This window comes from Drosophila suzukii, chromosome X, assembly GCF_043229965.1.
Source record: "Drosophila suzukii chromosome X, CBGP_Dsuzu_IsoJpt1.0, whole genome shotgun sequence".
NCBI classification, from domain to species: Eukaryota; Metazoa; Arthropoda; class Insecta; order Diptera; family Drosophilidae; genus Drosophila; species Drosophila suzukii.
The window spans coordinates 15710763-15728416 of NC_092084.1; the positions used below are offsets into that span (position 1 = coordinate 15710763).

At 38.6% G+C, this 17654-nt stretch overlaps 2 protein-coding genes and 1 long non-coding RNA gene across 10 annotated transcripts in view; 1 reads left to right on the forward strand and 2 right to left on the reverse strand.

The window, feature by feature from the left end:
- The window catches only part of dnc (phosphodiesterase dunce), a 142802-nt gene that overhangs the window by 100715 nt on the left and 24433 nt on the right, over positions 1-17654 (forward strand). For 6 of the 8 annotated variants that reach the window (XM_036819816.3, XM_070997849.1, XM_070997850.1 and 3 more), the window contains one exon: positions 11388-11564. In XM_036819816.3, coding sequence (XP_036675711.2) covers positions 11388-11564 — 177 coding nt within the window. Of the gene's footprint in view, positions 1-1223; positions 2396-11387; positions 11565-17654 lie in introns of all 8 variants that reach the window. The other 2 variants (XM_036819822.3, XM_036819823.3) reach the window with 1 other exon arrangement.
- The window catches only part of LOC118878160 (uncharacterized), a 91885-nt gene that overhangs the window by 11715 nt on the left and 62516 nt on the right, over positions 1-17654 (reverse strand). The gene's annotated exons all lie outside the window — the stretch shown is intronic.
- LOC108019097 (katanin p60 ATPase-containing subunit A-like 2) lies at positions 3194-4792 on the reverse strand. The gene has a single exon (XM_017086790.4). The coding sequence runs from the start codon at positions 4676-4678 to the stop codon at positions 3245-3247; it is 1434 nt and encodes a 477-aa protein (XP_016942279.2). The 5' UTR covers positions 4679-4792; the 3' UTR covers positions 3194-3244.

Here is a 17654-nt window from a genome sequence, read left to right on the forward strand (position 1 = left end):
CTCCGTATCGTTGGCTCATTGTTAAATCATTTCAATTATGGTCGAACTAAAAAGTAGCTAGTTTAGGTCAACAGCGGGGTTGTGTGCAGCAGAGGATGATGGAGGAGATATAGAGATAGTAGCAAGGAGCATCATCAGATGGGTAAGCTGCTCAGGCAGCAGCAACAACAACCTCCTCAGAGGGTCCTTAATGCCCCCAGTTGTTGTTGGTATTGTTGTTGGTGTTATCCTGTACTTGTCCATACAATTTTTGTTGTCCCCCTAACAAGGCAAAAAAGAAAAGATAGAAAAACGAGAAATAGGAACGTTAACAAAGGCAAAAATGCTACTCGAGAAGTATACAAAAAAAAAAAAACAAAAAACAAAAAAAAAGAAGAAAAGTTGGCCTGCACTTAGAGTCCTTTATACGCTATATCCTATATCCTGGTGTGTGCATGTGTGCAATAATTGTGCATTGATTATCATAATATTCTCGCAGCGCCATCAAAATTGCGCATAAAAATCACTCGCAGCTAGATAGACAAGCGTCCATCCAGCAGTTTATCCATCAGTTTATCCCCCAAGTTTGTTTGTCAGTCACTCGGAACGGAACTCGCATATATACATGTATTCCATATATATATAAAGCAGTGGCAAACAGATAAGCAAAAAGCAAATGAAGCGTGGATCAGGAAACGGCAAACACAGAGAGTGGAAAATGTATTTGCAGTGGGTTTAAATGTGTTTACCAAACAGTGACTGCTTCACAGTGATTTGGTCAAAAAAGAGTACGATTTTTTAAGTGATTTTAAAGTGGAGTAGTGGGAATAAAACATAATATTCTGGTGGCATTAAGTCCTTAGTAACTATAATAAAATATAATATAATTACTATATGATCATGTTTAACACCTTAATAAATATGGAATTTCTGTTGTAGAATTTTTTTGTTTTATAACTTTCTTTTTTTTGCCAGCATGCGTTTAGGTTTTTTTTTTGTTTCGACGGAACCTTAGTTTTTATTTTACTACAACATTAGTGCCAGGAAATGTGACTCTCTCCCGCTGTTTTCCCTCATTTTCCTGGACTGTCAGCTCTGACCGTTGATCCATCATTCGGGCCACGTGTCTGTCAACTGCAGCCCCCTTTTTCCACCCCACCTCCTGTCAGCAGGACTTCCGTTTCCGTTCTCGCATCGCATCTCATCACGCTCGCTTTCTCTCTCTTCTTTTGAATCGAAAATAGAACAGCAAACCGAAAAACCAAAATTGAAATTGAACTAATTAAAATGACGAACTAGTGCAAAACAATAATAAATCGACATTTAATCGTGAAAAACGAAAAAAGCAATTAGAAAAACTTAAAACGAAGACGAAAAAATGCCAAAGGATGTGCGCGCAATTTTCTAGGCTTAAGGGGATTCTCTAGAAAAAAAGATAAAAAAAAAAATAATTGTGGAGTGCCAAGATGATAGCCACGCTGTTCATCATCTTTGCATTTATTCGGGCCTTTCCCTGGAGCAGAAAGCGAGGTCGACCCGCCTTGGCTTTGACATTAATGCCAGAGGATCAGGATCGGGAAAGGGAAAGGGATCGTGATCAGAAGGGTGAAAATAACAATCGGCCGAGGCCCTCGATTTCGCTGGGACGTGAGAACGGCGATGGTATGGCGCCGAGGACTCGACGAAAGTCCTCGAAATTCCACGAGGTCACCTTTAGCGGCAGTGTGGGCGGCGGTGACAGCGATGGCGGCGGCGAGGTCACCAATGGCAACGGGGGCTCCGGCCTGGAAATAAGTCCCAACAAACGTCACTCCCTGAGCACCACCAGTAACTCCAGTTCGGCACCCTATCGCTATCTGAGTGGTAGCAGTAGATCTCGGGGATCCCGAGGCGATTGCCACGAGTACTATCAACTGCAACAGCAATCGACGTCGTCCCTATCGAATGGTGGAAATCGCGGCAATCGGGCACTCAGTCAGCGAAGCGATACGATGGCCACGGAGGCGGAGGGCGAGGAGTTCGAGGTGGATCCCATGGATGAGGACGATGAGGACGAGACCTATGACCGTGAGACGGAGGAGTTCTATAGCAATATTCAGGATGCCGCAGGCACGGGTTCATCGGGTCGCAGCAAGAGGTCCTCGCTGTTCTCCAGATCGGATAGTTCCGCCACCACCACATCCTCGAGCGGTGGGGGAACCTTCACCGGCGGCAAGCGGAGATCTGCCGCCTCCATTCTGTCCTCGTCTATGTGCTCCGATCTGATGACCAGCGATCGGCGCAGCTCCACAGCCACCGAATATAGCGTCAAGTCGGTGACCACCGGCAATACCACGCAGCGCAGGTCAAGCGGCAGGATCCGGAGATATGTCTCCCGGATGACGATCGCCGGGGCCAGGAGACGGACCACGGGCAGGTAACGAATAGAGAATAACCACAACAACTTTTTGAGATATGACACATTAAATTCGGAGTTCAATTGGCCAAGTTAGGGGCTCTAGAAGTTCAGTTTGGGGTCACCTTTTAGGAAGTCACAAAAACAAATTTTAAAGGGGTCATACAATTTTGATTTCAAATTAAAAAAAACTCGGCCAAAATTTTTAGAGGTAACCACATTTAGATCAGAATCCAATTGATCAAGTTATGAGCTCCAGAAGTTCAGCTTGGGGTCACCTTTCCGTCAATTATTACAAAAACGGAGAAAAGTTCTAATGGGTCAGAAAATAAGGATTTTAAAGTGATAGGAAAATACAACCACAAGTTGTTTGAAGCATACCACTTTAAAAACGGAACACAATTATATAATCTAGGGTTTATTTCGAAATAAGGTGGGGTTAAATAAAGTTGGGTTTAAGTCGGTGCAAGTGTAGGGTTAGTAAGGATTAAGGCGAGGATGTGTTGGGGTTAGTTAAAGTTAAGGCGAGGATATGGTGGGGTTAAGATGAGGTAAAAATAGAGTTAAGTTGGGATTAGAGCGGGGCAAAAGATGTGGTTAACGTAAGGTTAGTGCAGGATTAAGCTTAAGGTAAAAGTTATGCTGGTGTTAAACTGGCGATCCGGTATTTAATTTGAATTTTGTAGAGCTTCGACTAGATCTTGAATTTTCAGAAATGTTAGTTATATCTATTGCTAGCTAGTGAAATACTTGGCAAATAATGCTAGTTTAGGTTTAATAATTAGTTTTAATTTGCAGTATCGATTTTATTTTATTTAAAAAAAAAACTTGAGCTAGTAATACAAAATATATAGTATAGTGAAGCCCAGTTTATGAGCCATTCTCCTGCTGCCACTGCTCGTGTTTGGCCAGAAGCTTCTGGCCCAAGGGACGCACCTGCCGGAAGGCCTTCTCCACATTGGCCTCGATCGCAGCCTGGGATTCCTTCGACGCTCCGGTGGATCGATCTCCCACCTTGGTGGCACAACGCACTCGGTGCATGCTGATCTCCTTGCAGGCCAGACGTATCTCATCTCCGGTAAACTGATCAGAGATCTCCACCAGCTTTTGCAAAAGTCGGGGATTCAGGGAGATGCTAGTGCCCAAAAGCCGGCTGATCAGGCAACTTCTCTCCGCCTCATTGGGCAGTTGGACCAGCAATTTCTTCTCGAAGCGCCGCAGAAAGGCCTCATCAATGTCCCAGGGCAAATTGGTGCTGGCCAGGACAAAGACCCCGTTCAAAGTATGCTCCATGCCGTCCAAAAGTTGCAACAGTTCGTTCTTAAAGCGCTTGGAACTCTCGTGATCCGTGGCCCTGTCCCTTTTGGAGGTCAAACTTTCGATTTCATCCAGGAAAATCACCGATGGTGCCCGCTTTGCAGCCATGTGAAAGAGCACCCTGAGGATCTTTTCCGATTCCCCGCGCCATTTGCTCACCATTATGCTGGCTGTTATATTGAAAAAGGTCACCTGACCTTGGGTTTCGGAATACAAAGCCTTGGCCAGAAGGGTTTTTCCACTACCCGGTGGTCCGTGGAGCAGCAGGGATCTCCAGGGTTTCAGGTCATGGGCAAATAATTGGGGAAATTCAATAGGCGTTACAACAGCCTCTTTGATCAGCTCTATAGCACGCTGATTGCCACAGACATCTGACCATTTCAGCTTTATATTCTCCTGTAGTATAGTCGTTTTTACCAAATCCGCCAGGGATTGCCAGTCCAGAGATGAGAATAGAGCATCATCGCCACCCAAATGACCATGTTCGATTTCACAGGCATTTTCCTGGCCACTCGATTCCGCTGCAGTTTCCATTTTCTTAATCTGCAGCGGTTGTATTTCATTATTCAAAGCTGCTGTGGCTGCACCCACACCAATATGCCAATTGGCTAGAGAAGCCTCTGTGCTTGGAGTTTGTTTCTTTGGTGGATCCTTGGGTTTTTCCTGCTTTGCTCCAGACATTTCCACTTTGATTTTGGGCCCCATTTTCTTAAGGATCTTTGGGTATTTACCAAATTTCAGGTTAAAAAAGCTGGCGTACTCCAGGTACATGGCATCCAAATCGATATTGTCGCACAGTTCGTACTCCTCGGAGAGACGTCCTTCGGTTTTCAGGGATTCGGCAGTGGAATAGTATCCATTCTCCACCAGATATCGATGCATCAGGTAGAGAATATTGCGGCGACGTGTGCTGAAGTTCCTCACATCCTCACAAAGAACTTGGGCAGCCACCGTCGCTGCCACTCCGTATTTTCCCTGGGTCTTCATTCTATCGCTTTTCCGGAAAAATCACGCTCGATTGTTTTCTATCCCAAGAATTTTGTGTACTATCTGGCGTAGATTTTCCAGCAATTGTTTTCTGCCTCGGAAACGAAACGGGGTTGTCATAACGAATGGCAAGGGTTGCCATGTTACATGTTAGAGGTTTTCTATTTTTTTTCTCAAAACATTTTCCCCAGCAACCGCAGTTACTGGAAAATGGGGGGTAAGCAGGTGGAAAACTAAAAAGATTCACAATTTCATATCTGCTCTGTGGGCTAATTAAAAATGCAAAGAAAAGCAGAAAAACCTAGAAGTACTCCTTTTTGACATGATTTGTGGTTTGGTTTTTGTCATACAAAGGTTTTGCCAGATTAAAAGCTTAAAAAAAATGAAACAGGAAAACTATGACAGTAAATAACTGATAAAGTAAGGAGGAGTAAGAATTCGTTTAATTGTGGTTTAATTAAAAAAATACAAATATGCAAAAAAATATATTTTTCGAAGAATTTCCTCTGTTGTTCACATTTTTTTAAATATTTAAAATATCCATTTAATGTTCTTTCTTTTCCACAGTGTAGTTCTAAATTATTTGTAATATTAACTACAATTTTAAAAAATATAGAAAATTGAAAAATTAAATTTTTGCAAGCCTCTTTTCATTGGTTAATCATTTTAAAATGCCCTTTTAATTTTCATTATATTTTAATTTGTAGTAGTAAATTATTTCTAATGTGCTCATCAAGCTTAAAAAAATTCAGATATGAATTATGAATTAAATTTTTGCAAATTTCTTCTCACTGGTTAGTCCTTTGTTCTGTAAATTTTTTAAAATATTTAAAACACCCATTTATTACCTCTTATTTTCCACTGTGTACTTGTCCTGTTTATCCAGCAAATCCTGAACTAACCCAATTCACTGCCTCGCAAATTGCCGGATCAGTTGGCCGCAATTGAGTCCTCTCAATTGGTTAGTGCCCTTAATTGTTCGTTGTGCACTTTCCCCCCGCCCTTCCCGAGTAACGGGTCTTTCACCACCGCTTTTCCATCCGCATTTTCCTCGCTTTTCCTCCGAAATTCGCTTGTTGGCCAGAGCTGGCAACATGCTCAATTTGGCGAGAGATGACGGCGCCAGATGGTTAATCAAATGCACGACGCAATGAAATGAAAATCAGCAGATCCTGTCCGCACACGCATACACGCGTACGTGCCACGCCCACTCGGTGGAAATTATTCAACGTGCACATGCAACAGCAGCCCACATTCCGCATTTTCCATTTACCAGCCCATCCATCCATTTCACCTTGCCTTTAAAAAAGATTAACACACTGGGGAAAAAGTCGACCATTTTATTTTTATAGCTATATGTATATATTATTATTTTTCTGCAGGTTAAGTAAATTAATAACTTAGCAACTTTAATAATATTTTTTGTAAAGACCTTATTTAAAAAATATTGCTCATACAGTTTTTGTTCGAAAAAATACCATGTTTTGAATATAATAAAATACCAAAGAATTATTTAAAATTTAATTAAAGAAAATGCAACTTTGTTTTTTTTTTTAACTTCTCTGGTTGTATTTCGATTTCTATTTTTAGATGTTTAGCTTTATATTTTTGTTTAGGTATATAGTTTCAGTTTTCTGCAATTTTAGTATATTAATATTTCCAATATGGTATTTAAATGGTATTTTTTGTAAAAATAAATACTTATAAATAATTTTTTGCATTATTTGTATTGATAATAAAATATTATTTTGGTTTCTATAATTATTAAAAAAGCGCTTAAGTTTAGGAATAAAGTCTTGAAATATCAGTATGTTGCAACTCATTTTCTCTGTGAAAAAGTGGGAGGCTTGTGAGTGAATGTGCCCATTTGGCTTCGCCTCGCAATTTTAATTTGGTTTTTTTTCCCACCTCCCCACCTCGCCTCCATCTTCATCATCGTCCAACCTCCATGGCAGTCAGTCTCAGGCTTTTGTTAATGGCCTTGTGACAGTTTTTCTTTCCCCGCATCGGCCACCCACTGAACACCACCTCTTTTTCGCACCCACAGTTGCAATCGGTTGCTCTGTCTCTTTCGCCAGCATTTTTCCTTAGGTCCTCTGCACTTTGCTTTGGTTTTTGGATTTTCGGTTATATTTTTCTTATTTTTTTTTTCGAATTCTTTTCGGGGTTTCCATTTGCTCTCAAGGTTTTCCGACTAGCGGAATTTATGTGCATGTATTGTGGGAGTGAGAGGCCACTTACCACTTGCCCTCGCTGTGAGTGTGTGTGTGAGTGCGTGCATGTGTAGGTAAGTGGAATCCTTCAAGACGCGCCTGTGTGGGTTTGGTAATCATGTTGAAAATGTTTATGAATGCAGTTAAGTCAAAAAAAACTAGGCAGTATTACTAAAAGAACACCCGATTTCCAACATAAAATAAATATTATAATATAATATCAAAAATATATCATTCCTTATCAAAGAGGTAATAATAAAGCTCAAAGCTGAAAACGGACTAGTATTACTCGCTTAAGGTCTGTTTAAAAGCGCTGCTGAAAATACCTGAGATTTCCTTTGTTTTTTCGGGATTTGCGAGGTATTTTCCTGCCAAAGGACTCTCACAGACACTCACTGCGCGTGTGTGGGTGAGCTGCGAGTTTAACAAACTAATTAAGTTGGCGCTGGGCGTTGAGCTTAGCGCTCTTTTTTAGGCGAAAGAGGCAACCTTTTGTCTAGGGCAAAAGTACATACATACACATAAACATGATTTCAAAACAGACACACACACACACACATACATACACACCGACAGCTGCCTCACTAATACACACTCGTGCACACTTACACCCACGCAATCAGCATGCGTCGTTCATTTATTTGCACATATAATTAGGCACATGAAGAGCCGCCGTCGGGCACACTTCCGTTTCCCCCGACTCCCCTGCTCCCTTTTGGCCCCTTTCTCCACCCCTTTTGCCTTTGCTTTCTCCGCGCCTTTCTACACCCCTTTCTCCTGGCACAACAACAATGCCAATCTCCCGCCAGCCAGCTACTTTCGCCTTCATCCGGCTTGAGTGCGACTGTGTGGCTTAAAGCACGTCACGGCTTAAATGAATTGAAGCCCACCACCCATACACACATACACAAAAAATAGAACCACACATCACCCTACAAAAAACACCCAACAGCACCCACTAACTTCTACGTAATTGTTTTTGGGGGCGCCTGCAAGTATGCAACAAAAAGAAGAAGCTCTGGGAGTTGTTCAAAGGATAATGGTGGAAATACTCTAACTTAGAGATGAACCAGCATCGATAAAATATTAAATATAAAAAAATCGATAAAACATTTACAATATATCGACAATTACACAACTGGAAATAATGAAAGACAGACAGTTTAAATGGCAATCATAAAAATATTTATTTAACAAATTAAGCTTAGCATACAGTGACTAAGATAGAAAGATATAATATAAATTGGTTTAATCAAAAAAACTCAAAACGATCGATAATTGATTCCGAAAAGTTTTGCCAATCATCGATAAGTTATGAAATATATATTTTCTAGATTTCTTAAATTTAACGACATCAAATATTGCTATATTTTTGAAGCTGTCTTTAATGTTTCTAAAACATGGTTTAAGCAAAAACCTGAAAAATATCGAAAGCTGATTCCCTAAAAGCTTGACAAAAATCGATAAGTTATGAAATATTATTTTCCAAATTTTCTAAATAAGATGACCTATGACCCACAATGTTTTATAGCTCTTTAGATTTGTTAAAAAAAAAATATTTTATAACAAGAATAAAAAATACAGAACCATTCCTGATGATGAGTAAATAAATACGTTTTTAAAATACCAAATCTTAGAGTGTATACCATTTTGTTTGCCCCAGGCTTTACTGGGAATAAGTCGGAAGATATATATTTCCAGGTGGGTTGTTTGTCTCAAAGTTGAGTGACTGTTGCCACGCTCCCGGCGCCCACAAAGCACCTAGCAACTGAAGTATCTAGTTTATAATTTCTAAGAATTTAGTTTTTCTCCAAACGGATCTCAAACGCAAACCACAATTCTTCAAGTGTTGCACAAGTTTAGTGAATTTTTCAAAACGCTGGACAGCGGCTATTTATTTATTTGCGCCATCTCTTTCGCCGGTCCAACTGGCCCTCTCTTTCTCACGCAGAACAATTGTCCTGCTCGCTCATCTTTTGTTTCTATTTGGCCTTTCTTCACGCTTTTCTCTCGCTTTTTGTTCGGTTCGTCTGCGTTTTTTGTGTCCTGGCTGTGACAGGACGCTTTATGAGCTTGAGTGTTGTTTTTTGTCCCCATGTTCTGTAAGTTTTTTCCGAGTGTTACGACAGGTCCTTGGGATGTCAGGATAAGCAGGCGCCAAGTATTCGGCGACTTTGGAGGGAATGAATGCTGCATTCATGGTGCGAATGAATGCACGAGTGCATTGCGAAGTAACTAAATAAATATTGAACAAAGGAAGGATTAAAAAGGGCGGCAAAATAAGCAGATAACTGAATGGCAGAGGAAAGGGATAATTGAATATAGCAATTTAAAGTTTACTGAATTAAATCGATTGGGAAAATCCCGATCCATAAATAAATTTATAATAAATTTAAATGTAATTCATTTAATATTCGACAAAGAACTCAATCTGTAAAGTAATTTAAATCACATTGAATCTAAAGTAATTTAAATTGTTATTTGTTCTTTAAAGTAAATATGTGAACATACACACAGTTTCCTCCTAATTTGTTGGTCCATGAATTTTAATTAACAGAAAATAATACCCTTTTCCAGGTAACAAGGCTAAAATCCTAATGAATTTGTATCCCATTTCTAGCTCCTTTTTGCGACCAATTAAAAAATTGAAAACCAGTTGTGGTTTTCCAACCAGCTAAGTGGAAATTTTCACATTTAACGTTCGCATTTGTTTTGACTATGCAAAAATGAAATAAACTTCTGGCTGCAGAGCAACAATATGGAGTGTGCATAACACCATTAAAAATACAAAATCGACGGAAAAGGAAAGCGGGGAAAATGTATGCCCAAAACTGGAAACTGAAAACTGAAACCGAACTAAAAACAGTTTGTCGCCGACGCTGCTGTTGCCATAACTTTTGCGGAAAAGCGCCACAAAGTATGCCAGGGAAACTGGCGACATTGTTGCTCACCGCCACCGCCCTCATTTTCCAACATTTTCCCAGCACTTTCCACTTTCCACTTCCCACTTTCACCCGCCCCGCCCTCCTTAAAAACGAAATAGTAGCAACAAGCGGCAACAACTTTGTGCCAAGTTTACTTAATGACCCCGGTATAAATTTTACTTAAAACATCATTTTTCTTTACGACTTTTCCACCAGCCTTGCGAGGAAAATGAGAGGGGAAGGTGTTGGGAAAAGCTTGGAGGGGCGGTGCGAAGGGGGGGCTGGGAAACTCACAGCTGTGTGGGGCAAGAAAGTTGCGGAAAAGTGCCTGAGCCAAGAGTTTCCATTCGAATTGATATTTTGTGTTTACCAATTCGGTGAGTTTTCAATTAGGTTGTGTCGAAATTTATGTTTCTGGATAAGTTACTTATAGTAAGTGGTGGATCTTATTTATAATACAAATATAAATATCGCAAATAAAAATAACTAAATACAATATAGTATCTATATATTAGTATGATATACTACGATTTTTTAACGATGCATTTATTATTTTATTTATTTACGATATTAAATTATTAAAACGACTTATACAACTTATAACCTCTGATTGCTTTAACTTTTTTTTTTTGCAAAACCAAAATTGGATTAGGCTTAGATCTAATTATGGTTTTATGGAAACATGTCTTACCTAATAAAATGTGGCTGGAAATCGTGTTTTAAGAAAACAATTTCACAGAAAATCCGAAGTTTTTCAATAAAGCAGAATGTTACATGTAGCTTCAAGAAATTCAAAGGATATTCTATACTCTTATATACATTTATGTGCATATTGGCCTTATGCCAGATTAAATTGGCGTGAATAAAAGTTGCGGCTTAAAGGAGCCTGATTATAAGTTTAAGGCAGCCACCTAGCGGCAAATTGAAGTGCGCCCCGTCGGCCAAGATGAGCTGGCAGTTTTATGGAAGTTTCTATATTTTTTTTAAGAACTCCCCCAAAACTCGGGGGCTTGGCCCTCAATTGACTAAACTTTCCTTTCACATTTTCGGGCGGAGTGGAGTGACTTTTGCTTTCGCATTTTTTGTAATTTTTTCCTTTTTTTTTAGGGGGAGAAGAGGACTTGTTACAAGAATTCTGCCAGCCAGAAAAACTTTTTGCCGCAGACAAGCGAGCAGAGAAAAAAAGGGAAGCGCAAAAGATGACTAACAAAATGAAACTTTAAATGCGCCTTGTTAGGCGAGTTTCCGTTTCCGGTGGCATTGCCTTCACTTTATAGGGCTATTTTCCTCTGGACGATGGTCCCTGAAATATATATTTATTAAATATGCTATTTCCTATTAAATTTAATAACGGATATCAAATAAAATACAAGCTTTATGATATTTATAAATGTTAAGACTTAAATCAACATCATCAATAGTCTCACTGAACCATTAAATGATTATAAATGTTGTATATATTGTGTGCTTTTTAAGAAAGCATGTCTATCTTAATGACAATTTAAATATTTCTACATAATTTTCCATTAAAAACAAATATTAATCTAATTCTTTTGATTATGTTTATTGCAGTTTCGATGTAGAAAATGGCCAGGGCGCTCGATCACCGCTCGAGGGCGGCTCTCCCAGCGCCGGTTTGGTTCTACAGAATTTGCCGCAGCGTCGTGAATCGTTTCTATATCGCTCCGATTCCGACTTTGAGATGTCGCCCAAGTCCATGTCCCGAAACTCAAGCATCGCTAGCGAAAGGTAAGTCTTTCTAAACGACTTCGAAAGCATTGAGTTTCCCATCTCCCCCATTCATTAATAACTAATTTATATATAAGTTTTGAGTTCATCTCGTATCACGTTTAATTTTAAAGCCGAGTTTTTTCCCTTTATTTATTTTGTTTTTGTGAATGCCAACCATAAACATTCATCTGTTTATTTATGGGCTCAGATAATGATTATGATGGACATTTTCAACACCTTTTCCATGTTTGTGGTTCCCCATCCCTGAAACGGCTTTGATTATGGTTTTTCGCTTATGGGTCCTTTGCTTTGTTTTGCCTTTTTTTTTGGTACAATAACTTTGAGTGCGATTAATGTTGTTTTCTGTGGTGTTTATCTACACTATTAACGAAACTATTCGGAACTATTTTTCCTATAATGACGTGTCTCTCTCTATCTCCTTTCAAGGGGTTTTCCTAATTTATGCCAATTTTTTCTATATATTTTTGTTTGGGCCTTGACCAACACTGTATACAAAATATTATTATTATCGATAATCCATTTCCATTGTTTTCTATCTGGCTTCCTCGATAATTATTTTTCTTCTATAACTTTATTCTCTGTATTTTTATGAACGAAATTTCTTATTTCAATGCATTTACTCTGTACTTTTTCTACTTTATTTAGTCTTTACCAACACTATATGCAAAACTTCTAATCTTCTTTTCTATTTCTACTCTGTGTTTGTAAGATGCAATATAAATTGTTTTGAAATAAATAAGTTATAATTGGTGTTTTCCTTCTTTACTGAAAATAACTAAGAACAAATGTAGTTCATAATTTCCAGTTTATGTTGCTGGTGTTTAAGGGACTTTGCAGAAGTATTTGAACAATTTCGAAAGGCATATGGAGGGATTCGTGGCGCGTCGCTGAAAAGGGGGATAACTCAATGGTGGAGCTAGCTAAATTCCAAACGCACACATGCGAAAAGTGCAACAACTTTGCTGGCATCTCTCGGCTACAGAGTTTTCCTCATCGCTATTCCCCTTCATATTTCCCAACCGTTCCGGGCTTTCCTATGCTCCTCCTCCTTTTTCCCCCTCTGTGTGGGATTACTGTGACTTTGCTGGGAGCTTAGCCCCCCAGATTTTTCCTACCTATTTTCCGACCTCATCGTTAAAGTTCACAAAAATATGCAAAAGCCTGCACTACGGAAAATATGATTGCTAATACATGCGAAATGCAAAATTTTTTTCAACTAAATAATAAGGGTTGATTTTGCATTAACTTTATGGCAGTTTAAAATGGGTATTCCTTAAGGAATTGAATAATGGATTTTTATGTTGCCTTATAATAAGTTAAATTTTTAAATAAAAAAAAAAACAAAAACTTTAAAAATCTAAAAAAAGTTATACAAAGTCTGTAGAACCGTGTTGTAAAATCCTTAAAAAAAGTAGTCCAGAAATGACTCTTTTTTTTCGCCCAGTACTAACAGCCTGATGCTGTGCATATTTTCTCCATAGCTTTTACAGGGCCTAAGGCCTCAACTTCAATTAGTTAGTCACAGTAGAACCACCCTCACACCCCAAAAAAACCCCCCTCATTACACATGCATGGCCAAAAACGCGTTATGCAACACTGAGGCCGGAAATACAATTTTTTTCGGCTTCCCTTTTTGTTGTTTTGGTTTCACTATGTGTGTGTGTGTGTGTGTGTGAGGTTGTTGTTTTTTTTGGCAAGCCTTTTGGCTTCTGTGTTTTTGAGTGCATCCCCCTGCACTCCCACAATTTTTTTATACATTTTGGCAGCGGCAATGGGGCCACACACACACAGACACACCCATGTATTATGCACAAAAACAATAACACCTAATTACACATGCAGCTGCAACAACAACAACAACCAAAGTGGAAGGCTGCTGATGATCACCATCAAAAGATGGAAATATAGATGGGGGCGGAAAAGTGGGGGTGAAAGCGGGGGGTGAAAATCGAAAGGGGGAAGGCTGGCAAAATATTTACATTTTTACAGCTATTTTTACAGCGCCAAAAGTGCGCTTTTCCCCCTGGCCACACTTTGTGTTTTCGTTTTCCCCCTTTTTGAAATATAGAGCGCAAATTATGGCTGCAAAAAATTACAAAAGCCAAAATATTTGGCACAAAAATAAAGAAGAAAAACACTTAAGAGCCTGACGGGAAAACCACTTGAAACCCCAAAGTAAATAGATGATTTACGACTGCGCAAATAAAAAGATTTTCATGCCTTTTTAAAGACTCGAAAATGGAGGGGAAAACTCAATCACAGGAAATGATTTACGAGATTAATTTACATTTTTTAATTGAAGTCTTAATTGGATAATCATTATATTACATGTTCTAATTTTCTTAATTTTATTTATTATTTATTTATTTTTTGACCCATTTTCGGATTTTTTATAAGGGGGTACATCGGTTTTTTTGGGTCTCAGATTTTGGTCAAAAATGCTCATTTTTTCGTGGTTTTTCAGTCTTATTTTAGTCAAATCAAGGCGTACAGCTAAAAGACCGACTGTTTTGAGCAGCTTGCTACAAATGCTATCGATCCCCATCACTTTAAGGAATATTTATTTCTTGACCCAATTTCGCATTTTTTATAAGGGGGTACATCGGTTTTTTTTTGGGACTCAGATTTTGGTCAAAAATGCTCATTTTTCGTGGTTTTTCAGTCGTAGTTTAGTCAAATCAAGGCGTACAGCTAAAAGACCGACTGTTTTGAGCAGCTTACTTCAATTGCTATCGATCCCTATCTTTTTAAGAAAGATTTATTTTTTGACAAATTTTTTCATTTTTTGTAAGGGGGTAGGTCGTTTATTTTTGAGATTCAGATTTTGGTCAAAAACACTCATTTTTTAGTGGGTTTTCAGCCGTAGTTTAGTCAAATCAAGGCGTACAGCTAAAAGACCGACAGGTTTGAGCAGCTTACTACAAATGCTATCGATCCCCATCATTTTCAGGAACATTTATTTTTTGACCCATTTACACATTTTTTGTAAGGGGGTACATCGGTTATTTTTGGGATTCAGATTTTGGTCATAAATACTCATTTTTTAGTGGTTTTTTAGTCGTAGCTTAGCCAAATCAAGGCGTACATCTAAAAGACCGACTGTTTTGAGCAGCTTGCTACAAATGCTATCTATCCCCATCACTTTAAGGAACATTTATTTTTTGACCCATTTTCGGATTTTTTATAAGGGGGTACATCGGTTTTTTTTTGGGATACAGATTTTGGTCAAAAATGCTCAATTCTTCGTGGTTTTTCAGTCGTAGTTTTGTCAAATCAAGGCGTACAGCTAAAAGACCGACTGTTTTGAGCAGCTTGATAGAAATGCTATCGATCCACATAACTTGCAGGAATATTTATTTTTTGACCCATTTTCGGATTTTTTATAAGGGGGTACATCGGTTTTTTTTGGGATTCAGATTTTGGTCATAAATACTCATTTTTTTTAGTGGTTTTTTAGTCGTAGCTTAGCCAAATCAAGGCGTACATCTAAAAGACCGACTGTTTTGAGCAGCTTGCTACAAATGCTATCTATCCCCATCACTTTAAGGAACATTTATTTTTTGACCCATTTTCGGATTTTTTATAAGGGGGTACATCGGTTTTTTTGGTACTCAGATTTTGGTCAAAAATGCTCATTTTTTCGTGGTTTTTCAGTCGTATCTTAGCCAAATCAAGGCGTACAGCTAAAAGACCGACTGTTTTGAGCACCTTGCTACAAATGCTATCGATCCCCATCACTTTAAGGAACATTTATTTTTTGACCCATTTTCGCATTTTTTGTAAGGGGTACATCGGTTATTTTTGGGATTCAGATTTTGGTCATAAATACTCATTTTTTAGTGGTTTTTCAGTCGTAGCTTAGCCAAATCAAGGCGTACAGCTAAAAAACCGACTGTTTTGAGCAGCTTGCTACAAATGCTATCGATCCCAATCACATTAAGGAATATTTATTTTTTGACCCATTTTCGGATTTTTTACAAGGGGGTACATCGGTTTTTTTTGGGATACAGATTTTGGTCAAAAAATGCTCAATTCTTCGTGGTTTTTCAGTCGTAGTTTTGTCAAATCAAGGCGTACAGTTAAAAAACCGACTGTTTTGAGCAGCTTGATAGAAATGCTATCGATCCCCATAATTTTAAGGAACATTTATTTTTTGACCCATTTTCGCATTTTTTGAAGGGGGTTCATCGGTTTTTTTGGGATACAGATTTTGGTCAAAAATGCTCAATTCTTCGTGGTTTTTCAGTCGTAGTTTTGTCAAATCAAGGCGTACAGCTAAAAGACCGACTGTTTTGAGCAGCTTGCTACAAATGCTATCGATCCCCATTACTTTAAGGAATATTTATTTTTTTACCCATTTTCGGATTTTTTATAAGGGGGTACATCGGTTTTTTTTGGGATTCAGATTTTGGTCAAAAATGCTCAATTCTTCGTGGTTTTTCAGTCGTAGTTTTGTCAAATCAAGGCGTACAGCTAAAAGACCGACTGTTTTGAGCAGCTTGCTACAAATGCTATCGATCCCCATAACTTAAAGGAATATTTATTTTTTGACCCATTTTCGGATTTTTTATAAGGGGGTACATCGGTTTTTTTTGGGATACAGATTTTGGTCAAAAATGCTCAATTCTTCGTGGTTTTTCAGTCGTAGTTTTGTCAAATCAAGGCGTACAGCTAAAAGACCGACTGTTTTGAGCAGCTTGCTACAAATGCTATCGATCCACATCACTTTAAGAAATATTTATTTTTTGACCCATTTTCGGATTTTTTATAAGGGGGTACATCGGTTTTTTTTGGGATACAAATTTTGGTCAAAAATGCTCATTTTTTCGTGGTTTTTCAGTCGTAGTTTAGTCAAATCAACGCGTACAGCTAAAAGACCGACTGTTTTGAGCAGCTTGCTACAAATGCTATCGAATCACATAACTTTCAGGAATATTTATTTTTTGACCCATTTTCGGATTTTTTATAAGGGGGTACATCGGTTTTTTTTTGTGATACAGATTTTGGTCAAAAATGCTCAATTTTTCGTGGTTTTTCAGTCGTAGTTTAGTCAAATCAACGCGTACAGCTAAAAGACCGACTGTTTTGAGCAGCTTGCTACAAATGCTATCGATCCCCATCACTTTAAGGAATATTTATTTTTTGACCCATTTATGTATGCGAATGCGAATAAGCATTTTAAAGATGAATTTTTTTTTATTATTTAAATAAAATTCAATTGAACTTTCAACTCTAATCAGATGACAAAAATGTCTTTTAATAATGCCGATAAAGAAAGAAAAATAAATTAATAACTCAATTAAAATTAATTTATACCGAATCGTCTCAAAACAACTAGGGATTAACATTCTTGTAGCTTCTGTATCTGTTGCATAATTCTTTTGAGTAAAGCCAACTCAATTTTAGTTCCAATAAGTATTTTGTTTTCACCCAGTTGTTCGACCTTCTTGGCCATCGTTTTTGTTGTTGTTGTTGTTGCGGTCGGTTTTCCTCAGGTGTTGTTGTAGTTTTCCCTTTACGGTCAAATGTTTTTGGCAGGCGACAGCAACGCAATTTGCATTTGTTTTCAGTGCGGCATGGAAGCCGAAAACTTTTGTCTGCCTTCAAAGTTTTTCGGCCTGCCAAACTGTCCCTCTTTTCCGCTTTTCCCCCCAACCTCCTCATCCACCCGGCGGGAAAATCATGGATGAGGAAAATTCAGGCTGAGGGGTGTGTATGGTGGAAATCTTCACCTTTCAGCGCACGCTGCGTTTGCTTTCAATCAAGTTGGAATATTTCTAGGGGCTGCCACTTTCAAACAATGTTCCTGATGAGCTGTCAATTACACACACGTATTTATGGATGGGGTCTTCGGGCTACATCCAAAACTAGAAGCCAAGGGGGAGGTATAGGCAGGGAAAAGAATCGAAAAGCATTGAGTGACGACCAAGTTTCATAAAGATTTCAACACTAATAACAAATAATTAGCCGACTGTCCGAGATTCTGTCTTGCATACCACCCACACCCCAAACCATTTTCCGATTTTCCTCTTTTCCGTGTAAATGTCAAGGTCGTCATTCGGGCAAAACAACTCACAATTAGTCATA

What these genes read in the sequence shown, in the direction of transcription:
- LOC108019097 (XM_017086790.4), bottom strand. Translation starts at nt 4,678, where the DNA reads ATGAAGACCCAGGGAAAATACGGAGTGGCAGCGACGGTGGCTGCCCAA.